Here is a 25,623-nt window from a genome sequence, read left to right as displayed (position 1 = left end):
AAAAAAAACAAAGTTTTTAAAGAATCCAAAAAAAAAACGGACAGGGCTTCGCCGTATCTTTCGTTTTTTTTAAAAAATCCAAAGAAACACTGTCACACTCAAAATGTGAAAAAAAAAACAAAGTTTTTAAAGAATCCAAAAAAAAAACGGACAGGGCTTCGCCGTATCTTTCGTTTTTTTTTTTAAATCCAAAGAAACACTGTCACACTCAAAATGTGAAATGTTAGGGTTAGGGTTTAGGGTTAGGGTTTAGGGTTAGGGTCAGGGTTGGGAGGGTTACTTTTAAAAAGGAATCCCCTACAGTTACAAGTTACTTGCTAAAAAATGTAGTCAGTAACGTAATCCCGATTACTCCATTTAAAAAGTAACTATAGTTACTTTCAGTTACTTTTGGATTACTTTTAAGTAGGGATGTCCCGATCACGTTTTTTTGCTCCCGATCCGATCCCGATCTTTTGATTTTGAGTATTTGCCGATCCTGATCTTTCCCGATCCGATCTTTTCATTTAAAAAAATATTTTTAAATTATAATTTATGCATGTAGAATTTATTTTTATCATTTATTTTGTAGCAATAAAAGACAATATGTCTCAAAACACTGGCTGACAGTTGAATTATTGCCAACAAAATAAATGTTAATTAAAGAAATTAAGACAAATACTGAATCTCTGAACATTGGCTTGCAGTTATCGCACATAACCAAAATACAATAATAATATTAGACTTGTCATTCAGGATGGAAAATAAAGTTGTCCTTTTGGGGAGAAGTGGAACTTAGAAGTCATTTAAGTTTAGCGTGAGGGAGAGGGTCTACTCTGATTACTACAGCAGGGGTCCCCAAGGTTTTTTTTTAGCTAAGGGAGAGATGAAGCAGGGACCCCCACTACATATTGTATAAAATTTGTATTGCAGATTAAACCTTTTCATAGATTTCATAGATAGCTTCATAGACTTGTTTAACAGCACTGTCATCAGTGTATTTATCAGACATGTCAAACTCTCAGTACTTAGTAAAGTTGAGCCTAGGCTCTGTACTTGGTCTGCTCTTTTCCCCTCTACCTCTTCTTGTTCCCCTCAGAATATAGGGATATTAGGGTTCATGTGGTTAATGTAAATACAAGAAAAAGGTCCTATCACGCAAATATTTGGAGACCCCCCAGACTTGATATCTACACTACAGAAAACATTCAGTTGGACATTAAACACACACACACACACACACACACACACACACACACACACACACACACACACACACACACACACACACACACACACACACACACACACACACACACACACACACACACACACAGCTGACATTAATTAGTGCTGTTGATTGCTATGTGGTCAAATGCGCATACAGGCTCAACGAGCCATCGTCAATCAGCTAGTGTTACACAGCTGACTGCCAATATGCGCATTTCTGTTGAAAACGCATCACTGACAGGCTGTGAAGGCGAAGGTGAAGGCTATACTAGATAAAATAAATAGAATATACCAAGTTACTATCAGAACCTAGTAACAATCAGAACCAAAGAAAGACACTTTAATAGATTATAGTCCCTTTAACCAAACCATCTGATCAGTTTAAGGTTAAGAGTAAAGGCTTTTATGCAGGAACAGCGCTGCAAAGAGGACTAAAAAGAGAGCCACGATGTCTGTAGTGTTGCCTAGTCTGATTATTATAAGCCACTTTGGGCTCATTTTTCTGAAGTTGCTTGTAAATAATGGTAGAACGGTTGTGAGCTTGTAGATCGTCTATTTTCAAATAGCCAACATATATAAATATGTACATTGTTTAATGGACGACATATATAGCTATGAAGTGCGTTATGTGGCCTTTTATAGTCGCTTCTTTTGTGCTTGTTTTCATAGACCTATTTGCTTATTTCTCTCGCAAAGTCTGGCAACACCGCTGTTGATGCAACATTAGCAGCCTCCAGTCTACTGTGAGGACTTTTGACACAGAGACGCGTTGCGCTCAACTCCAATCCATTGCGGTCTGTGTGCGGACTAGTGTGCGCTCTTGCAGGTGGTTGTTTGGTGTTATAATAATTTATAACTTGTTTGTAAAATTAATGAGGGGAAGGGGAGAACGTAACCCTCCTGTAACGCCCGTTACAACACCCCCGTTACTGTAATCCAGATTACACATTTTAAAATGTACTCTAGGACGTTACCGTTACGTTTTTTTTGTACTCCGTTACGTAACGGCGTTACATGTAATCCGTTACTTCCCAACCCTGGTTAGGGTTAGGGTTAGGGTTAGGGTTAGTTAAATAGACACAGGGATAACAGGGCACAGGTGAACTCAACTGACAATCAACACTGGGATAGGCTGGGGGACTAAGTGGGAACAGATGGAAACACTGACAATTCACAAGACTGGTTAGACAAGGCAGGTAAACAGTAACTAGGCAGCTAGGCAGACAGGAAACACTTGGAAAAATACTACAAAATAAGATACACAAAACCAAGACAAAAACAGAGTAACAGAAAACCAATGGAGTCCTAATAAACCAAAACCTAAAAAGAGCAGTCTAGGTCCAACGGCTGAGGAGCGGAGCGTGATTCTGTCGACATTTTCACCTGGAGAATATTAGCTGTTGCCCAGCCAGGAAAATCCTCTGCCAAACGTATACAGTTCTCCAGTGTGGGCACCTCCTGGCGAAGGGATGCTATCTTCCCCACTCCTCTGTGCACCAGTATAGTTACGGAGCGTTAGCCCAGTGTTTGACAATTACGGAAAATAAATGCTTACAAATAGCTTTCTTCACAAATGTGTTCTTAAAGGTGTCTACTATCACCTCTGAATTTGTTCCAACCCAACTCCCTTGGGAAACTTTGTGGTAGCCAATCATAGCTGGTGTACCCAGAAGCAAAGATTTGAGTTAAAAACGTTGGCTCTGAAAGAATTATCCAAAGATTTGCACTACATTTTCACGTTTTTTCAAAAAGTGCCGCGCTATGAGATTGTAGATCTGCTATTTTTCAATAGCTAAAGTATAATGCTTAAAACACAAAAAGGGGTTCCCGTACAAATTGAGTTAAAGATAAAAATGTCGTAAGTGTTGGTTAGTCTATCTACAATTGGCTGTAGATTTTCAATTTGACAGAATACAAACTAATGTAATTTTGCTATGTTTCTTGTGTCTCCAGCTTCATGATCCGTTTTCAAGTGGGGCTAGCCCTTGGTCCACACCAGTCTGTACCCAGGGCTTCCGCAGAGCTCTTCCTGACAGGGTAAAATGATTTCAATCTACAATGGGCTGAAGATTAACTATTTTTACCGATCTTTGACAGACTACTAACTAATGTTACTTTTCTATGTTTCTCCAGCCTTCTGATCAATATTATGCACAGCCTAGCCGGCCCTCACAAGCCTTTCCCCAGGCCACAGCTCTTGACACGGTAAAATGTTTTCAATACATTTAATGTCTACATTTAAGTTGTGACTTTGTAACATTTCAGATATACTGTAAGTGTTGGTTCACTAGTTGTGAACGCGGAAGGAAGCCACGCCTCCGCCCAAGTGGAGCTTACTATGAAAATCTGCTCGGCTTGTGTGCGTCTCTGTGGCTCTGTGTGCAATACTGTGCATGCACTGCCTGTGTGCAGCCGCCAGAGTGCAGCTACAGTCAACACACACAAACACACACACACACACACACACACACACACACACACACACACACGTCTGTAAATACACAATATTTTCGAGCTGCGTTCGCTTCCAGCGTTCGCGCGTCTTACTTGTAGTAAGAGACCACACCTTCGGCTGAAGTTTAACAGTATTGCAGGGCAAAGCTGTGGATGAAGAGGTTTGTTGGGGAGGAGGGGGGAATTAATTTGAGTCAACTGATCTCGGGTGTATTTATACTGTGGTGAATGTTATGTGATGAACACAACACTGCATTGAACACAACTTAATTTAGTAAATGTATTTGTACTGATCTTTGACAGACTTCTAACTAATGTTATTTTTCTGTCTCTCCAGCCGTATGACCCATATAACTATGGTCTACAGCCATGCCCTCCGTTCTCCTCTACACAGGCCTGCCGACCTGTTGAAGAGGTATGTTTTCTTTAGATTGAATTTATTTGTGACTTGTATTACATTCCACATTACTTTTGATTGGTCTATCTAAAACCCACAATGCATTGCATAAAGGCATAGCTATTTTTTAAAGATATTTGACAGACTACAAACTAAGGTTACTTTTCTATGTCTCTGCAACCTTGTGATACCTTTTACCCCGATCTACAGCCATACCCTCCAGCCTCTTCTGCACAGGCCTGCCGACCTGTTGATGAGGTATGTTTTCTTTAGATTTAATCCATTTACACCTACAAGCTCGTAGCACAGCACTCGGTGCTGCGCTATGAGCTTGTATAGTAGCCTATAGTTTTGATGATTTTTGACAAAGTACAATTAAGGGCCTTTTCTTTTTTCTGCACCGGCCGTATGCCGCTACGTATATGGACTTGGATCAGTGTAACCAAACACCCAGTGTACTGCAACCTCCATCTCCGTACAGTGATGCTCCAGTAGAAGGTGTTGTTCCTCAGCTAAGTGTCAGCAGACTTGGCACTGTTGTCCTTCAAATTCAGGATTCATAGATGAGTTTTGCATTCTACTTTTTTTTAAACTTTTCTTTACAGTTTTTGACGTGCTTTCAATCTTTCTAGGTCAAACAAATCCATCTGACCAGAGCATACCAGAGGGTCAAGGGTGGCAGCCTTGCGACTCTTGTCGGTCTGAGGTGGAGAAGCTCCAGCTCCAGTTGAGGAGGATAACCACTGTTCTCTCCAGTATCAGCAGTGGTGAAAGTGGGCCGGCACGGTCCGGAACTGCGTTCCGGTAAAATAATTGGTGGCGGAACGCCGTTCCGTTGAGAAAAAGTCAAAGGCAGCTGTGAAAATCCCATATTAAATAACCTGCCACAGACCCATGGCCATGTTCAATAATAAAACATAATCTACTAACGTCAGATTAACATACAGGGCGTCACGACGACCATTCATTGTTTGTGCGCACGACGGGATACCCTCACAGATACGTGATTTCCCCCCACTGTTTGTCTGACTTCTTTTTTTTTTCTCCCCCCATTCCATATAAGCTGCTGCTTTCGTGTGAAGTTAAGTAGTTTCAACTAGGCTACCTTAGTAGTTTCTACTTCCAGTAGTATGATTTCAAAATAAAACGTATGTTGAATTGTAACATTACAAGGATAGATTTTTAAAAAACTCTTATTTTGAAATACACATCGTTTTGAAAGGAAACTTTCTGGGGGCCGCTTGACTAGTAACGTGCATCGTCAAGCCTACGTTCTCAAACTCCATGCTTAGCTCGAGTAAAGTAAATAACACGGACGTGGGTCCGGTCGTGGGACATTATGGAATATAAAGACATCGGGGCAAAAGTTCATATTTACCACCATGCTCTCTGAAACCAAGACAATGTGAGCCCATGAAACAAAAGTGTGTTCTCCTTCGCCATCTTTGCAGAAGGTGAGTATTATTCTAATGCTGACAGTGGTGGAAAGTAACTAAGTACATGTACTCAAATACTGTACTTGAGTATAATTTTAACGTATTTTTTACTTGACTGGAGTATTTTCAATTTGCAATATTTTTACTTCTATTCCAATACATCTCAGAGGCAAATATTATACTTTTACTCCACTACAATTATTTGAAAACTTTAGCTACTAATAGTTACTTTATAGATTTTAATTATTATTTATGATTTTCAAAATATTTTAATACTTGATTTTAGCCATGGACCTTAAAAAAGTATATAAACAATGTTCAAATACTGCACAAAAATAGCAGATGTACAAGCTTGCATCATGGGTGAACTGGTTTTAGAGTACTTGGTATTGTACACAGTATGATCAAGTTGGACAATATAAAATATTTTAATTAATTAATTTATTTATTTTTGAAAATAAATTGGTAAAATCAGGCAAAAATAAGAATTAAATAACATAACCCTAACCCTAACCCTAACCCTAAACCCGAAAGAAAGTAACAAAAAAATGAATATAAAGTACCAATATCCGCGAAATAACGGGAAAAAAATGCACGTGCGCTGCGCTCGCGTGCATGTGTCTCTTCCGCCAAGAAATGTTAGCAACTTTCACCCCTGAGTATCAGTAAGTTTTATTGCCTGTAATGTTGCAGTTTTCAGTTGTCTGCTAATTTCTTTGTCTCACTTGAATCTTTACTTTATCCTGTACCTCTTTTGTGAGTTCTCTGACATGACTGGAAAACATTGATATCCCAACATAAAACTGTTTTCTGTTTACTGATGACTGCTATCAGAATATACTGTAGAGCAGTGGTAACCAACCTTTTCAAGCCCAAGAGCACATTTTGTTTCCAATTGTAAGCCATGATCTACCACTAAAATATGTTTTAAAAAAACGCTTGTCACGATTGCAATTTCTGACAGGCTCAATGCATTTGCATGCATCCACATAAACACTAGTAGTTTAAATAAGAATAAAGATGATGGTTATATAATCAATGCCTAAATATTAAGAAAAACGTATTAGAAATATAAATATTAGGACAAAAATACAAATAAACTTCTTTGTCGAGTTATTTTTAAATTAAACAAAACACAAAGGACATGAAATAAATTGCTTTTACATATTTCTTCTCTTCAATGCACAATATTTAGTTTCTCAGTTCTCAATTTCTCGGAATTTTCACATTTACAGATATTCTGTTCAAATGACAAAAATGCATCCATGACCATATATTTGCACAGATATGGTGACAGATACAATACTCTCAGGATCAGCCCACCTTTAATGAGACTTCTGTGACTGCACATTATCTGCAAGCCATTTGAAATCTGGTTGATACTTAATGAATGCCAGTCTGAGGCAGTCATTAAGATGTGAGTCAGTCATACAAGTTCTAAACTTGGATTTTATTATTTTCAAGTAGGCATGCAGCTTAAGTGTACAAGACACAATCAGGGGGATACTTCACAAGTGACCAAAAGTCCAGGTTTCTAGCTCTGCCCTCCAGTTGGTAGTCAGTTAGTAGTTCAAAAATCTCCATTTCAACACCTGTAGTTAATGCAAACACATCCTGCATTTTAACTGACAGCTGTTCAATGTCAATACTGAGGAAAGGGATACAAAAGAAGCTACTTAACTCATGCCTTGTACCTCAACAAATCTACAGCCAAATTCTGATTTCAGTTTGTTCAATTGGGCACAGAATTGTTCGGGATGAAAAGCAGTTGTCTGTGAGGTTTTGTGACACCTTCTCAAGATTTGGGAAGTGTGTCAGCCTTGCATGTTTTATCTGAGAGCTCCACCAATCGAGCATCCTTTTGAATGCGTTGACTGCACTGATCGAAGTTTAAGGGCCTTGGGTAGACAACCCGGCCTGGTGGAGATTGGCAGAGATCTGCGCTCTGAGGAGGACCATTCTAGTTAGACTTTTGAGGTATTTTTACTTTACTGGAGTATATCCAATATTCAATATTTTTACTCCACTACGATTATTTCAAAACTATAGTTACTATTTACTTTGCAGATATCAATTTAAATGTATATATAACCACTTTAGCCCTATTTTATAACTATCTGAAATAAATAGCTGATCTACAAGCTCACAACATGCATCACGATGCGTTGTGAGCTTGTAGATCTGCTATTTTCAAACATGATTGTACTTTTACTTTTGGTACTTTAAGTATATTTTGATGCCAATACTTTTGTACTTTTACTCAAGTAACATTTTGAACACAGGCCTAAAAAAGTATTTCTACATTGTGGTATTGCTACTTTTACTTAAGTAAAATATCTGAGTACTTCTTCCACCACTGCTTGTGCTGAAATAAGATCTCCTGCGATGGTACTTTGTAACGTTGTAGAACACTGTTTGAAGATTTAACTCCAGCGTTCTCCACTGAAAAGGCTTGCATGTCACGAGACTGCGCTCGTTATTTCTTGAGCGCGGCCCGCGAGCTGAATTATGTGTGCGCGGAAAGTACAGGAAAACAACGCCGCATGGCTTCCCTTGGACCAGCGTTGCCAGGTATTGTGAGAGAAACAAGCAGCCAGGTCATTGAAAAGAAGTCCAAAATAAGCGAATAGGGCAGTTCAGTCCAAATGTATTGTCGAATGTTGTTTTAGAGCAGTGGTTCACAAACATTTTCATGTCAAGGACGAATATATTGGGGGTCCTTGAAGGACCCCCAATATATTCAAGCGACTTTACAGAAAAAACAAGCCCAAAGTAGCTTATAATAAGCAGACTTGGCAACACTGCCTTGGACGCACTAGCCTAGTCTACACTACACAAATTCTGTGAATTGTCAATGGCTGCCCGTCTGCCACTGGGCCCACCCCGCGATCGACTTAGAAGGCTTTGATGATCTACCAGTAGATCGTAATCGACTGGTTGGTTACCCCTGCTGTAGAGCTATAGAGCAGTTCTCAATCTTATAGTTTTACAGATACACTCAGTAGACTCACATTTTTTTGTCTTTGTTCTAGGCTCTGAACAACGTTAGACGCACTGAAGGGCTTTATCACCCTGGAGTGTCCAGTCTCGGGCAGCAGGAGCTATATCCAGGTACGGATGTATACGTTTGCCATACATTTCACACTGAACCTGACGTTCTTGGTAGCGAGTGATCCGTGTTGTGAGCTGCAACTAGATAGTGAAGTTTTCAGAAGGTCACAGATGTCTGTTTTCATGGTGCACTGAGCGCAGAAACTGGTCAATGTAGCTGAGCCTTACAAGTGCAAAACTGATGTCTTAAAATGCAGTTTGTTAATTGCTCGCTCTGTATTCACAGGCAGTGGACAGATGATTTCCTCTGTGCAGCTGGCAGCCATACACCAGAGTGCCAGGAAGGACTGCAAGAGGCTGTTCCACTCATTGTTCGAGGTGTTCTTCACCCTTGAGGAGTGCCGCAATGCCGTCGTATACGGCAAGCATGGCGTCATCCCAGAGGGGAAGAAAAAACTGGATGAGGCGAAGAGGGATGCACTGTTCAGTAAGTATTTGTCACACCACTAGTTCCTCAGAGTAGTATTATAGATGGCCAGTCAGTGGAGTTGGTAACCACTTATAGATATCTTGGGACCATCATCGACAATCGTCTGAAATTCGATTCCAATACTGAAATTGTTTGCAAGAAAGGCCAGCAGTGCCTTTTCTGTTTAAGGAAGTTAGCCACGTTTCAGGTAAACAAATCAATAATCTGTCATCTACTTTGCTGCCATTCGCTGGTATGGTAATCTAGGTATTAGACAGAAAAATGCCCTTAAAGGAGAATTCCATACTAAAAGGCTTTCTTACCTTTCTTTGTAGTTGTTACGTACCCACCAAAGAGGTCCAGGTGTTATTTTGTGCAAAAGCTCCTTATTGGCTATTTCCCCTACCATGAGCCCTCAATGAATTGAATGGGAATTGAATGGTCTATGGGGTGTTGTGCTAATTCGCTTATTTTCTTTGCTCAAATTTTTGTATATATCCTCTTTTCATAATGTAGATAATATCCCAAGCGGCACACTTTACTACTTATTTCGATGGAAATAAGCGAATTAGCACAACACCCCATAGCCCCATTCAATGCAATTCATTGAGGGCCTATGGTAGGGGAAATGGGCAATAAGGAGTTTTTGCACAAAAAAACACCTGGACCTCTTTGGTGGGGACGTAACAACTACAAATAAAGGTAAGAAAGCATTTAGGGCTTTTATCATCTGCTGTAAAAGGCCCAGCTTGGGACATATAAATTATACTTGATCCTTGACAAATCTTGGTTTTGTAAATTATATTCTCAATTTATGATGTCACCAATACATTATCATTGGGGAATTTGGCTGCCTTTGTGCAGTAAAGAAATGCAGGTTCCAAAATGTTGCGCTGGTGGGACGTACAGTACACTCTGAACCAGGTTGGCCTCGTCTGTGGCTATGCTGTGCTCGGTCTGTAGAGAGTCGTATAGTCTTTACAATGTATATATTTAACCGGGGGAAACCCATGTTGACTGACTTGTGTCATGTCATCTTCTCTGTCTGCAGACTACGTCTTGCGGTGTTCCTCTCTGGCATCATGGACCAATAGTTTCACTGCAGAGGGCTTGAAGAAAGCCATGACCAACAAGTGCCGAAGCCGTGCTGCAAAGGACTAGGTACTCCCCAGTGTTTTTGGCAGCAGATTTTAGTTTTAGTCATTAGTCTCTTGAATAGTTTTCACTTAGTTTAGTCACCTGGAATGTTTTAGTGTTAGTCTAGTTTTAGTCAACTAAATGTCATAAGATTTTAGTCGACTAAATCTACAGTTGATTTAGTCGACTAAAAATGTATTTTGTCGGGCCTTGATGCTGTCGTAATGACTGTTTTTACACTTGCCGAAAATAGCCTATCTACAAGCTCACAACACGTCGCACCGCGACACGTGAGCTTGTAGATCTGCTATTTTCAGCATGCAACTAATTGTAAGATGACTTATACTAGATCGCTTGTCCACTAGTCCCTTCCTAACATTTTAGTCTAGTTATTTGTTGACGAAATTGTCAGTATATTTAGTCATCATAGCTTTTATTTAGTTTCCATTTAGTTTGTCAGTGGAAAAAGGTAGAACATTTTTCGTCTTAGTTTTAGTCGAATAACAACACTATGTTAAAAAAAATGCACTGTTTTGGTTGTGGCCTTTTGTTTATTACACATGCAAAATGTTAAATATGATGCACTTTTGCACTTAAAGGACCACTTTTCAACCTGCTTTCATAAAATTGGTCCTAACTAATGTTCATGATAAAATACTACCCTTTTGTTCCTACTCTGTCTGTCTCATAGGAGGGCTGTGGGCAGTTCAGAAGCCTGTCCACCAGTGACATCATCGTTTGGCCGGCTGCAGTATCTCAACCTCTCAGCCCCGGGTTCCATGATCTCATTGTCCCTTTCCTCAGACTGGCTAACTTAGCCATATGCTATCTGTGAGTACTGGGGGATGTCCGTGGCTGTGCCATATGAACGCTCTCGCCAGTGAACCTTGCGCTCAATAGATAGCAGTTCACACTAGATTGATACTTTACTTGAGCTGCACAGATTAAGATAGATGTGTTTACTAGTAAAGGGGCCTAAATGAATGTGTACTATTCTGATAAACATCTGTGCATTTTTCATTTTGGGTAAAAAGCAAAAAAAAAAGCGAAGCGAAGAAGCGTCTTTTATTTAATTTTGCGTATATTTGCATAATCGCTGGTGTGTGATGACCTTTAGGCTACACGTATTAGCTTGTAGATCGCTAAGAGATTTGGTGTAGTGTGGAAAAAGGAAGGAACCAAGTATAGACCCCTGGAGGACCCCAGTCAACAAAGTATATACTGTAAGCCAAGGTTTAAGTGGTTAATAGGATCTATAGGCTCAGCATGTTAACTTGAGTTGTTTGCTCCTCTAAGACTGGAGTCTCCTCTTTGAAAGGTCCTAAGTTTGTAAAGAGATGAGTGCATAATGATGTGTCAACCTGAATTGTCTAGCCTCATTGGTTCTTTCAGTTTCTTAATACCAGTGTAAATTTTAAGGCGTACATTAGGCAATATTCCTGTAGTAATATGTTATTGCAATTTAATTTCATAACATTGTTTGTCAGCTATCAGCAATTCAAATGCATGAGAGCGTCTGTAACTTCCTTGCCTCTGTATTTTGGGCTTCCAAAATCTCGGCACTCCCAGTATACCTAAGTTTCAACTTGTATGTAAATTGATGCCAATACATTTTTGTTTTTGTATATATAAATATATGTTAAAGCTGCCTGCTGTTTGTGGATACTTCAATAAATGTGTTTTTGCCACAATTAAAGCTGTTTTTTTATATTTATTAGCATGTTCACTCATTTATACCTCAGTGAGAAATGGGAAATTAAATCTCAGCTATTGCTAATGTATGTCTCAATGAGAAGCTAAAGAGACTTAACAAAGCCAATAGGGAGATCTCACCTACAGTATGTCTCATTTAGCTCTCAAATACAGCTCTTAAAGGCATTGTAGGGAACATTAAGCCTAAATTTAAAAAAATATTTATATATATATTTTTTGCATTTTTTTCCCCTCTATCAGCCACTATATAATGATGCTGGGGTGTTTTCCTTCATTGAAACACAGTACTCTTTCTGAAAACCCTATTTTCCCTGCATTGTTATTGTTTGTGCAGTTCGTTTCCCGGCCACCAGGGGGTGATGCCTCCATAGACTTCCATAGACTTCCTTACGTACCGGACAAATATAACAACAACAACAACAATAGGGAAAATAGGGTTTTCAGAAAGAGGCCTGTGTTTCAATGAAGGAAAACACCCCAGCATCATTATATAGTGGCTGATAGAGGGGAAAAAATGCAAAAAATATATATATAAATATTTTTTAAATGTAGGCTTAATGTTCCCTACAATGCCTTTAATGTATCTCGCCTATGTCTCATTTATCTCTCAAATACAGCTCTTATTGTATCTTGCCTATGTCTCATTTATCTCTCAAATACAGCTATAATGTATATCGCCTATGTCTCGCTTGGGCTCCTAGTATTCAAGTTAGGAGCCATGAAAAGACATAGGTGATCTTTAAATGATCTTCAAATGAGAAATAAAAGCTGGTTGCTCAAGAGAAGCATCTGAGATTAAAATGAGAAGCAGATTTTTCCTCTGGGCTGGTGCAGCCAACGCATTGTTATCTAGCACAGACGGTTAATAACTCGCAGTAAGGTTACTGCAAGGGGCTTGTCTCCCTCTTCCACAATATTGACGATGCGCCGCTGAAGGAAAGTCAGTGTATTTTTCAGGTACGGTGGGTATGCAATGTTGAACACAAAATACATACAGAAGGCTGTTATGAAGGCTTCATCAAGGCTTTTGCACTGGCACATGGCTGCTCCGTCAACGTTCACCACACTGTCCACTCTTCCAGCAATGGCCATTTTCCAGTCCTTGTCCAGGAGTTGTATGGTTGGATAGGGTGTAGCAGGGACCCCCTACATAAAGCAAAACATGTCAAAAGAATAGATTACAACATTGGTCTTCAACAGGGAGTCCTCAGAGTTACTGCAGGGGAGTCTTTGCGTGATTAGAACCTTTTTTGCTTTGTTACATTAAAGGACGACTTCAACACTTTTCAACATATCTTCATATAATAGGTCCTCACTAATGCTCATGATAAAATGACACAATTTTTTTCCTACTTGGTCTGTGTCTCATAGGAGGGCTGTGGACAGTCCAGAAACCTGTCTACCAGTGACATCATCGTTAGGCAGGATTTTTTTTACCCATATATATATATAGTAATGCAAAGTGGGGGAAATACACATATAACTGTTTAAATCTATTGTGAAAACTATATATAAGGCTGAACAGTCGTAGGCGTACCCTTGTATTTTTTGCAACCAAGAGGGCCCAACGTTGACCAAAAGCAACAAGTATGAATCATGCTCTAATTTAAATTTGGGGCATATATTTCACAATAATAACATATTGTGGCGATGTTACTTTCTGTGGTGTGGACACTTTGTGTACGTCTGATGGTGGAGGTGAGTGTGTAATAAAGCCACAAGAAGGATTATCCAGTACTTTGTTTTACTTGTCGGAACGGCAGTTTTACAGGACAGCAGCACGATGACAGCAGTACAGGTATGTGTTACAGAACTCACAGTTATTCTTATAACCTTGTCAGTCTTTGAGTTGTAAGTCCTTGGTTCTCTTGTAGAGGCGGAGGATAAACACTCGACGTCCATACACTATTAAACCCGGAACACAACTGACTCAAACAGGCGGGCTGCAGATACACAACAGAACCTCTGGTGCCCGAGAGCCAATACGAACACATTATACTCAGCAGCGCACACACAATAGGCTGGCAGCAACACAGATGCTGTGGATAGGTTGGCATTTGTTCCCGCGTTACACTACCCCCCCTCTAGACTGCTGAGTCCCTTCAGCACCTTCAGGTTAAGTTAACCAGTACAAGGCAATCACAAACACATAATAAACAGAACAATAACAGTTATGCAATACTGTTGAACTTCAGTTTCAGTTGCTTCAAAAGGCAAACAATTAAACTCAAAAAATGTCCATGACACATTTAGTTAGCCGTCTGTGTCTAAAATTAATGTCTCAGTTCAAACAATGTAATTTCGGTAGCGGGCAGGTCTTTTTACTAGCCTACCTCTTTTAGTCATTGGAACAGTAATCTCCTTGTCTGACCCGGAGCTCGAGCCAGTGGCGGATGCAGGCTGAGACGAGTTACTGGAGGCCACAGGCTGGGCAGGATCGCAGGAGGGTGCAGGCTGGGTAGAGTCGCTGGTGGAGGAAGACTGGGCAGAGTCTCTGGTGGGTGCAGGCTGAGTACAGCAGGGGGGTCAGGAGGTTTCTTTGGACGCCGGCTGAGCAGGCTGTCAGGAAGACGCAGGCTGGGCAGGCTCTCAGGAAGACGCAGGCTGGGCAGGCTCTCAGGAAGACGCAGGCTGGGTAGAGTTGGGGGGGTCAGGGGGCCTCCCGGGAAGCCCGACTGGCGGTGACCGTCCAGCAAATTTGCCAGGAGGCGCCTCATCCGATATCCGCAACTCACCGGCCCCATGGATGCCGTCAACAGGCTGCTGTGACTCCCAGGTGGGTGAGGGAGAGCTCTCCACGGCTCCACTGAGAATCCTCATCCAGGGGTCCCTCGGTGGGTTGGTGCCGAGGGGAAGCAGCCCGGAGACCTTAATGGGCCTCTCCCCATTAACGTCCACAAGGCTATGGCCTCCGGGTAAACCGTCCGTCAGGTCAGCTAGCCGCAGGACTGCTGCAGCTCCAAGCCTGGAGCCCTCACCCCATACATCACTCCCACCGTGCGGCGAGAAGGTTGGAGGGCTCACGAGAAGCACCTTGGAGGCTGCACCGCTCCCCACTGACCTACCAGCGATGCAGCTTGGCACTGGCTTGCTCCAAATGCACACCCTTCCTCCCTCCTGCAAGGCCACACCAGCCGTCAGCAAGAAGTTGAATCCCCCTTCAGTCCCAGCATCCAGGGGGTAGGCCGCTTCATCATCCGACCAGCTCTCCAGCTGGGGCCATTGGAACCACTCCCGGGACACCACAGAAGCTAAGGAGGGCGAGCGCTGGCGAATGACTTCTATCTCTGGGGTGAAGTCTGGGGTTACCCCGGCTGTCAGGGTCGATGCCTCAGATCTATCGATGGTAACCATGCTGTGATGATCACCTGGGAGGGGAGTAGAAGATTGAGAGGGAGTATGGGCTGTCGCTCCCAGGTCTTGACTGTTGTCTGTCTGGTCCTGTGATTGAGGCCCTTGGGGAGTTTTGGATGCCCCCCCCAGCATCTGCAGTATTAGCTGTTTTTGCTGCAGATTTTGCTGCTGTATCTGCAACACTTGCTGCATATTTTGCTGCTGTATCTGCAACATTTGCTGCAGATTTTGCTGCTGTATCTGCAACATTTGCTGCATGAAGATGCCCAGCCAAGCTGGTGCCTGTTCTTGGCTAGCACCTGCTCCATTTTCTCCCTCTTTTGACATTATCTCCTCTCCTCTTCTCTCCTCTTCTTTTTTTCAAATGTTTTTTTTCCAACTTTTTTTTTTTTCACTTTCACCTGTCCAGGCGGAGATTGGCGCTGCGTCCGATGCGGTGCGTTTTCAGTGTCTTTGTTTTGAGCAGTGACGTCTCTCTCTTGTGGGAGCAGACTGGAATGGAGTCACATGATCAGTTGAAAAGCCGACCGGCAACGTGACGTCTTTGTTAGCCACAGCGGAAGCTAAGCTAACTGTTTACATACAGTGTACAGCCAGCTACAGTCCGTTCTGTACTAGGTCACTTCATCCAAAGTTAGTTTTTGTTTTGCAATCTGAAGATCCCGTTTCTGACACCATTTGTGGCGATGTTACTTTTCTGTGGTGTGGACACTTTGTGTACGTCTGATGGTGGAGGCCAGTGTGTAATAAAGCCACAAGAAGGATTATCCAGTACTTTGTTTTACTTGTCGGAACGGCAGTTTTACAGGACAGCAGCACGATGACAGCAGTACAGGTATGTGTTACATAACTCACAGTTATTCTTATAACATTGTCAGTCTTTGAGTTGTAAATCCTTGGTTCTCTTGTAGAGGCGGAGGATAAACACTCGACGTCCATACACTATTAAACCCGGAACACAACTGACTCAAACAGGCGGGCTGCAGATACACAACAGAACCTCTGGTGCCCGAGAGCCAATACGAACACATTATACTCAGCAGTGCACACACAATAGGCTGGCAGCAACACAGATGCTGGGGATAGGTTGGCATTTGTTCCCGCGTTACAATATGTACATGTTCTAGACATTGTAATGTTCACCAAAACAAATATTACAGGCATATTACTTACGTTTTTGTGAGGAATATCTTCCATAGAAAAAAGAGATGCTGTTCCAACAGAGATTTTTCAAGTTGTGATGATTCCTTCTCTGTGGGGGGTATTTATATGCAAATATCCTGGCCAATGGCATTGTAAGACTAAACAATAGGACCCAATGAGGATTTAGAGGTGAAAAAATAACAGAAAAACAAATTATTTAAACTCCTTTCTTTATAAAATATAATTGTTGACAAAAAGCATCGCTGGGTCTTAGAGGGTAAAATACTTCAAATTGTACTTAAGTACAGTATTTAAGTACAGTACTTAAGTAAATGTACTTAGTTACTTTACACCACTGGGCACCAGTCTCTCCAAAAGTAGATTAAAATATGATAAATTACAAAATAAAGTGGTTGGAATCAATACAATAGGGAGTAATGCATACTTAACAACACATTGCCTGGCCAAAACGTTTAGAAACGTTTTTTTTAGAACCAAAAAGTTGCTGCTCCATTCACTTCAATGTTAAAAAATAAACGGACAAAAAAATATTTTTTTTCCTATGTTTTACCTTGTAAACTGCTGGCACAGGAGGCAAACTATTTTTTGAAAAAACCTGGCAGTGAATATGTACATTAAAATGAACAAAATCATTCATGTTAACTAAAATATAAGGATACATACCACTGAATCTCCTTGCCTCTTCTTCAGAAACTTCTATTTCAGCTACTACAAGTTTTTCAATGAGTTCCTCGGTCGATAAACGCGACAACAAAGGTGGAACTGGTAAACTAGACAATAAAACAGTACTAGCCACTGTTGCAAAAGCCATGTTTTTCCATGTGTAAATGAGGTCTATAATTCGATTCTGCCTGTCGGTCTGCCGGTCTCTGTACAAACAGCTGAGCTAAGATGGCCCCTCGCCAAAGTTAGAACAAAGGAGAAAGAACTGAAGGAAAACGTTGGTGAAGACGCGCTGTGATTGGCCAGTAGTCACTTTGGAGGCGGTCCCCTTCTTGCATTGAGCCAATCGTTGGCCAGAGTCTTGCCTTCTTGCTTCAAAGGCGGGATTTTACCCACTAGCCCAATTTTACCCACCAGCCCAATTCATAGAAGAGATACAAGCTCAAAATGCTTCACGAAGGTGACGCGTTGTGAGCTTGTAGATCTGCTATTTTTAGTGCGCAACATCGTCATAGGATAGAACATAAATGAGGATCCATAGATTCCATATAACACTTGCAATATCTAGAATCAGGAGAGACAATAGGACATTTCACCTCGACCAAAACTTAAAGACTAAACGTAGGAAAAATAAATGTATACTTTTGTTATCTGAATGAAATGGTATTATGGTCTCTCCTTAGTCCTGATTCTAAATTGCTTAGTTTTCATCAGAATGTGTACTGTATGGATGGAAAAATAAATGACCTAAATCAGATTATTTTAGCCTATAGTTGGGGTTTGAGGCCCGCAGCTCCCCCAACAGCCGCTTGGCCTCTCGCCACTGTGCGATACCCCAGCTAGCAAAATATCGCACATTTCTGGCGTGAGGCCGTCTCCACGCCACGCCGACCGGGGCGTCCGCCGGGCGGGACACGCCGCGTCCACGCCGCGTCCTTGATCAGCGTGAGCCGCGCGTCACGCCGAGCCGCTAATCAGCCTCACTCCGGCGGAGAACGCCAACCGTGGCGTTCGTCGATAGCGGCCGGGTAGCGTAGCGCCGTCATATAATATGCTGTATATACCCCCCCTCCCTCCCTCCCTTTGGGAATCCCCCCTCCTCCCTTTCATCCCCTATATTTAGCGGCCATTGTTACACCCCCCCCGCATTTGAGGTTTCTAAACATGTCAAGTAGCAATACAGAATAAGGTCCCCATCACACAGTTCCCCTGTATGTATCTGTCTAAGAACATGACATAATGCAGAAAATACATGGCCTACATGAAATAATGCAGCACAGACATTAACTCCATTGTTATGGTATTTATTAGAAAAGGAAGGCACAGAAATAATAATCCTAAAATACAAATGTATCACTTTAAAATGGCAGACAGTGAGAAAAGTATTCCACATAAAAGTATCAATGATGTAATAATTTGTGTGAAGTCAGACTGGTAATCAATAGCCTACTTAAAGTAACAAAACAAGTAAACATACCCATTGAGCAGAATGTCAAGTAAAAAATGCATAAGAATATTAAAAAATAGGAGATATATGGTCCATTTGTACACTCAAGAGTTGCAGACTTGTAAGGGTCCATTTGGTTTCATCTGTACACAGACTTTCAGACATGTAAAGGTCCATTTTGAATCCATGTGTTACCGCTGTAGTTTGTCCTGGTGTATGTGTTTCTACTTAACATGCCACAGACTCAGAGCCATATCAAAGCTACTGGAATGAATACAAAATGGGCCACTGTTCATTTAATTCAATTTTGGGTTCTGTGTGCTGGTGTCTGTGTCGCCCGCCTCTTTGACTCCTCTTCTTCCAAAGCCAATGCAGCTCCTTCATGTGGAACGCGTCACGTGAGCCACCCAACGAACGCCAACTGAGAGGGAGAGAAAGGAAATAAATTAGACAACGGTGGTGTTGGTACTTTAATAAGGACCCCCAATTTAACATGCTTCAGGTCTACAGACCCTGTTAATGGCATGGCTATCTCTGAGACCCCAATTTATATAGTGAAATGTATGTTAATTTAACTCAGTGTGTAGAAACCCTTGATACATTGATCAGTTCCCCTCTTCTAATGCCTCACTAAATTTCCACACCAACACCAGGCCTACAATGTAACTTGTAATTTTCACATAATGTTCAACTATCATGACAGAGATTACAAGAGGGTTCAGGGATTTATGGTAAAATAAATGTGACGTGCTGTGAGCTTGTAGATTGGCTATTTTTGGCTAACTGTGTAGTCACACCCTTACCTTGCAAAACGTGAGGTCCAAGAGGTTCTTGAATGTGGTCACTGCCCTCACCAGGTCAAACAGCGCTGCGTCTGGAACATACAGACACAGGGAGAGTGTTTAAGTAATCGAACCGTTTTTGTTTTTTTAGTCAGGCTCTAATTTATACTGTTATGCTGTACATTACTTCTAGACTCATGTTAGTTAAACCTACCATGGTTTTATAAGCTTGGTCATCACAGATGCTCCTCGATCTCTTCATCCCCACTGCTGTGACGCAGGAAATGACAAGCAGAAATGACATCTGAGAAAGAAAGAAAATTAAAAAGAAAAAGAGAAGGGTTAGACACAATCAAAGCCGTATCATGCTCCATCGCACAACTGCTTGTAGATTGGTACAAAACAGATGGATTAGACTAGTTGATACCTGGTAGAGAGAATTTGGACACACAAAGTGTTCTCATACTCCACAGGGAGGGTTGGACAGTTACAATTATAAGCACAGCAGCAACCCAAAACGCCACCTGAGAGAGAGAAGGGAGATAAATTAGACAGCCAATAAAAGTAATATTCTAAGCATGACTGTGATGTTGTCATTTTAATGTCAGACACCCAGTTATGCATTTAGGCCCTCATTTAGTGACAATTCTATCTGAGATGTTTTACATCGAGTTGCATCAAGTCTGTGTGTCATGCAGATAAGGCCCAGTTTTAGCATTACTGTAGCTATAGAAATGTGTTGACGATCCAAGCGCCATTGTCCCATGGTGAATTTATTGTCTTTGTTAGGGGGAAAACTAGTCAGGAAAAAACTACAAACAGTAACATACTAATATCAATGCAGGGTCTTAGCATTTTCTGGGGCCTGCATTTAGCTGCTAACCAGTGTTTAATAAAGTCATGTTTGTCGTTTTATTTTATGTAAAGGCTCAGCAACATCAGAACTCAACGATGAAAATATATAATCGTTGCCTTGTGCCTTCATACCTGAGGAGAACTCCTCTTGTCCTAAATGGTACAGCTGGGTTCCATGATGCTAACCTGGAGGTTATGCTGCAGAGAGAAAGAAAAGAGAAGGAAAAAATACATTTAAGATTTCGGCTGTGGCATTAGATTGTAGATTGGCTATTTTCAGCAGCCAGTTCATTTAATGTAAAGCAAAATAATTAAGAAAATGAGCAGCCTTTCGTGTGTGTGTGTGTGTGTGTGTAAGCTTTTAGCTTAATTCTGCCTTATTCTAGCCTGAGCATGACATGAGCTTGGCGATCTATATAAATAAAATAAGTACAAGTATCCATAACACAGATTTACCTACCAATCCATCGATCAACAGTTAGTATCATAACTCTGTGACGTGATTAAAAGTAATGTGGGTAGCAAACAAGAAAAGTCTAGTCAGTTAGCTAGCTAGCCAGCTAGCATGCAAACAATGAAACAGACAGTGGGGGATGGGCTGTGCACCGTGCATAAACCTAAAATAAGATCGAATAAAACTATTATTACTGGCGTAAAAGTGAATTGACATATACATAAAGACACATAAAAGCTAAAACTCACCTCTTGGCTCGGAAAAATAACTTTGTTTGCAAGCTCTGGGCAGGAGTTACTGCCGACCGTCCACTGCAGTTAAAAAGGTCCGCCTTCCGTGTTGAGAGAGAGGGTGGGAGGAGTCGTGTGTGATACTTCTGTGTGACGAATATTACTCCGCATGTGTAGTCCTCCGTCTGAGTAGCCCTCCGCTGGAGAACATATCTTCCCTTTCTTTTTTAACAAAAATGTACTATTTAATTTGAACATCGATATATCAGCGGTGATTTTTCCCTAAGGCGAGAAGGGTCAGGGACCTGCTTGGTAGCAACCGGATGTCCTGTCGTTGCTCAAGGAACGGAGACAGTGTTGCCATGTCTGCTTATTATGAGCGACTTTGGGTTTGTTTGAAGACGCGTTGTGAGCTTGTACATCGGCTATTTTCAATATATATATATATATATATATATATATATATATATATATATATATATATATATATATGTATATAGGCCATGTGGCCTATTAGTCGCCACATGACTTTAACCAATACACAGTTTTGGGCTTGTTTTCATAGACCTGGCTGCTTATTTCTCTCGCAAAATATGGCAACACTCAGTCATTTGATGTAAGCATCCGTTGCGTATATCCGGTGTATACCGCCACCTACTGAACTGGAGTATATTGAGTCCCTGTAAGGCCTAAATAAAGTATGTTTAGTGCTAATAATGAATTATACAACTTGATAATAATAATAATAATAATAATAATAATAATAATAATAATAAGGGTAATAATAACAATAATAATAATAATAATAATAATAATATTGGTAATAATAACAAGACACTTCATTATATATTTTGTTTTAAATAAGCAAATACATCAACTCTAAATTAGAATTAACAATGCAAGGAATAAATATAATAGCAACAGAATAAGAATAATAAAAACAACAAAGCTAAAGTTTAATTTAATTTCAGGGACCCCAGTCCAATGGCATTTCTATCTTTGGGACCCAAATTCATCTTTATCTTTAATTAAAATCATTGTTAATTTAACTCTGAAACACGCACAACGTACAAGTTTCACAGGTCCATTTGGTTCCTTCCTATCATTTAGCTGGGGACCCCCTGGAACTCCCTCAAGACCCATGGTGGTCCCTGGACCCCACTTTGAGAACCAATGGTTACAGAATGTATAGGGAAAATTCAAAGCGTGGCAATAACAGCGTCAGGACGTCGTGACGCTGGCTGCAGACCGCCGCAGACTCTTCTAAAATGCTACTCCGCCGGACATTTCGGTGAGCGAGACATCTCCGGCGTGAGGAGGGCGTGAGGAGGGTGAGCCTCCGCTCGGCGGGGCCCGCTCTGTCCAGGCCGGCCTGACGTCAGTTGCAACGCCGATCTGCTAGCTGGGTACGTATCAGGGATTTAGAAATTTGCTCCTGACGCCGAGGATGAGGGGACTGTTTGGCGTGGACGCCTTCAATATGCCGCTTCAGTTTGTTGCCTGGCTTGTGGGGGCAGGACGTAACCGGGCAGGCACATTTGTTAATGTTGATTTGGCCCCTGGCCAGCTTCGTGAATTACAATGTTTCGGCAGGGTTTTGCATTTTGTGGACCCCCTGCAGGTGGCGTTTAAGTTCCGTCATTTCCCTGTTACTGCCACATCGGGGGAAAGAACACTTGGCAGGTTTTGGTGGCACCCTCTTTTTCTTTTCCTGAAACAACAGTAAACACTGCATTAAAATACACATCATAGCAGACCAAGCTTGAGGTACATTGCAAAAGGACACTTCAGGGGTCATGCTAAAAAGACAGACATTACAAGAATCAATGCTAAAAAGACAGTGTCAAGATTCATTCATTCATTGCCAAATTGCCAGGACTATCCGCCCTTAGGGAAACTTGTCCGTTTGGCGGTGTACGTTTGACGGTGTAGATTTCCCCCCCGTCCGGGCGCACCCGGCCCCGTGTCCCGGGGAGCCCCGGGGCCTGCTCGGCGATAAAAGAAAAATGCCCTGCACCACGTTCCCCCGACGGAGGGCGCCGTGGAGTCGGTCCTGCCAAAAAGACATTGCGGATCGGAAATTGGTGCCAAAAGGACAGTACAAGATTTAATGCTAAAAATACACCGTTGAAAAGGACATTCGTTGCCAAAAAGACAAGGGTTGTCTAGTGCCGAAAAGACAGGAGGTGTCTAATGTCAAAAGGATAGGGGTGTCATTATGGCATAAGAGTTAATAAATGTTAAAAGGACACTGTTGAAAAGGACATTCATTGCCAAAAAGACAGGGGGTGTCTAGTGCCAAAAGGACAGGGGTGTCATTATGGCACAAGAGTTAATGCTGTTGAAAAGGACATTCATTGCCAAAAAGACAGGGGGTGTCTAGTGCCAAAATTCCCATGCCAAACGGACTGTCGTTTCTTTTAGAGCTTATTTTTTAAAGTTCTTTAGGTGCTATGATCACCAAACAGCGGTCAGTTAATCATGTTTCAATGCTCAGAATATGCAGAGCTTTTCTTCCGTTGGGACAGAGACTTGCATTCCATTTTTTGAAAATTAAAATGGCCTTAGTTCCGGAACCGTGTTATACAGTATAACAACATCACCTTGTTACCACATATTTGTTGATATCCCTAATTAGCACACAAGCATTATGGGGGCTCCCATAATTCCCACAATTATGGGATTTATCAGAATCAGAATACATTCTAAAATGCGATAATGTCTGATTTAACTAACAATGAACAAATGTAAGAACTAAAAACCTGTGTAAGCCTACCCCGTAAACTTCCTTTCCCTTGGGAAACATGTAGCCGCAGCCACATGTTTTGGATCGATCTGTAGAATATACATATATGCCAAATGTTTCATTTGAAATCTGAAATTTTAAGCTATGATATTGCAAAACTACCTGACAAAGATTACACTCACCTAATGCTGCCCATAGCTCCGCTGCCAGTTCCTTCCTCTTCTTTTGAGGGTCCTGGAACTGGTAGTTTTCTCCATGTAGCAGGCGTTCGGCAAACTGGTAATTCATTTGAAGACATAAATGTTTGACATCTCACTGATCTAATATATTTTTAAATGACAAATAAATAATAAGTAACATTTTGATATGTTAACATGATGGTGAAAACACCACACCACACCTTGTCCTTCTGTAGGCTGTGGGGAAATGAGGAGACTTCCCATGGTCCACATCCAGGACATTTTTGGGAAGCAAATTTTCTAATAGCCACAACAACAAAGGTGTCATAAGTTTTGTATGTATCTATGCCTCTATGGAGTTAACATTACTCTAATAGACCCTCGGGTGTGGTTATAATATGCAAATATGTCTCCCCTGTGTATTTTACTATACAATAACAGCTGTGGGTGTGGCTAACTTCAGCTGGGTCACCAACTACCTGAAAACCAGCTATACCTACTTAATGGACAGGTGTGTGTGTGTGTGTGTGTGTGTGTGTGTGTGTGTGTGTGTGTGTGTGTGTGTGTGTGTGTGTGTGCGTGCGTGTGCGTGTGCGTGTGCGTGTGTGTGTGTGTGGCCATATAAAAACACTTTCTGTAAGCTTTTTCTGTTTTAGTAGTAAAAAAAAAGGCAGTGGGGGCTAAGGCCTCGTCTGTGGATCCGTTTAGTAATGTGGCAATACAATAAATACTTACCCCCAGTTGTGCCCAATACGTTTTTTGGTGGCCTCTGTTTCCCCCAATGAATTACAGTAAGTAATTCTCGAAGTTGCAAAGTTGCAATGCTAAAAAAGGAAGATAGAAGTGATGTAGCATCAAATCCGATCTGATAACTACTATGTTGTCATTACTAATAATGGTTTCACATTACACCATCATGTGTGACATTATTGCCATCATTAAGAATCCCTTCTGTCAATAACCTTCATAATGTCTCTGTCCTTAGAAACTGGAAGCAAAACAGCTCACCCATCATTACTTACTGAATGACTTACTTCTGTGGCAGAATGTGTGTTTGGTAAATGGGGTTTGGTACAGTGGGTTTACTTACTACGAATGTCCAATGGTCACCACCCTCCAAATAGGGACCCATTACTGCTTTGCAGCTCTCAAGAATATTCTTCTGTGGATGGGATAAATAACACAAAAGGAAAATAATACAAGTTACACAACAAGGCTGTATACACTAATTGTCTTGCCGGATTCAGATTTATTTCAATAACAATGATTACTGGAGTGCCATGTTCTGTCGAAAAAGAGTTGGAGGGATGCACAATAAGAAAAGATGAATGAAATAAAATAAAAAATTAAAGAAATGTGATGTGATTCTTCTATTATTGCAGGCTTCTGTGATCATGTTGTTATACGTGATCATGTTGTGATTGCATTTCAATACAATCACAACATGCAAACAACAAATTTCTCTGCTCTAAGTAAAAGGTTCCCCGATAATGACTGACACTAATGGCTGAACTGCATCATCCAGGCGATTTATATTTACACTTATTGTACATACCCTGACAAAATATTTGCTGAAGGCCTTTTTATCACCATCCATGATCATCGTATTTGACAATACATACATACCTCATCTGGTAATCTCTCTTTTGGGGTCATAGAGGGCACGGAAACTATCCAGGGTGAGGGAGAATGACCCAACATTACCCAAAGAAAAGGTCCCGGGGAGGTCCTTGTTTTCCAGGATTTTTTCCAGATCTATAACAGGCTATTGGAGAGAAGACAGACTCCAGTCAATTTTAAAGCACTGCAGAGGGAAAGTGTGTGTGTGTGTGTGTGTTTCTGTGTCCAGCTAGCCTTGGGTGTCACGCCTGCACTCAGAGGAG

General features: G+C 41.3%; 1 protein-coding gene across 1 annotated transcript; it reads left to right on the top strand.

Annotated features, from left to right (window-relative positions):
- Positions 1-3,062: 3,062 nt before the first annotated feature.
- LOC311046011 (uncharacterized protein) lies at positions 3,063-10,920 on the top strand (the record flags this gene model as incomplete). The annotated part of the gene is made up of 10 exons (XM_084058082.1): positions 3,063-3,067; positions 3,163-3,246; positions 3,475-3,481; positions 4,001-4,078; positions 4,271-4,318; positions 5,512-5,514; positions 8,529-8,607; positions 8,834-9,034; positions 10,068-10,177; positions 10,845-10,920. 9 exons carry the CDS (start codon positions 3,063-3,065, stop codon positions 10,175-10,177), a joined length of 615 nt encoding a protein of 204 aa, XP_083914208.1. The 3' UTR covers positions 10,845-10,920.
- Between the last annotated feature and the right edge of the window lie 14,703 nt (positions 10,921-25,623).

The sequence above is a fragment of the Gymnoscopelus microlampas genome, assembly GCF_963454915.1.
Source record: "Gymnoscopelus microlampas genome assembly, chromosome: 5".
Lineage (NCBI taxonomy): Eukaryota > Metazoa > Chordata > Actinopteri > Myctophiformes > Myctophidae > Gymnoscopelus > Gymnoscopelus microlampas.
Note: the sequence above shows the minus strand (reverse complement) of the source record. Positions and strands in the feature narration are given on the sequence as shown.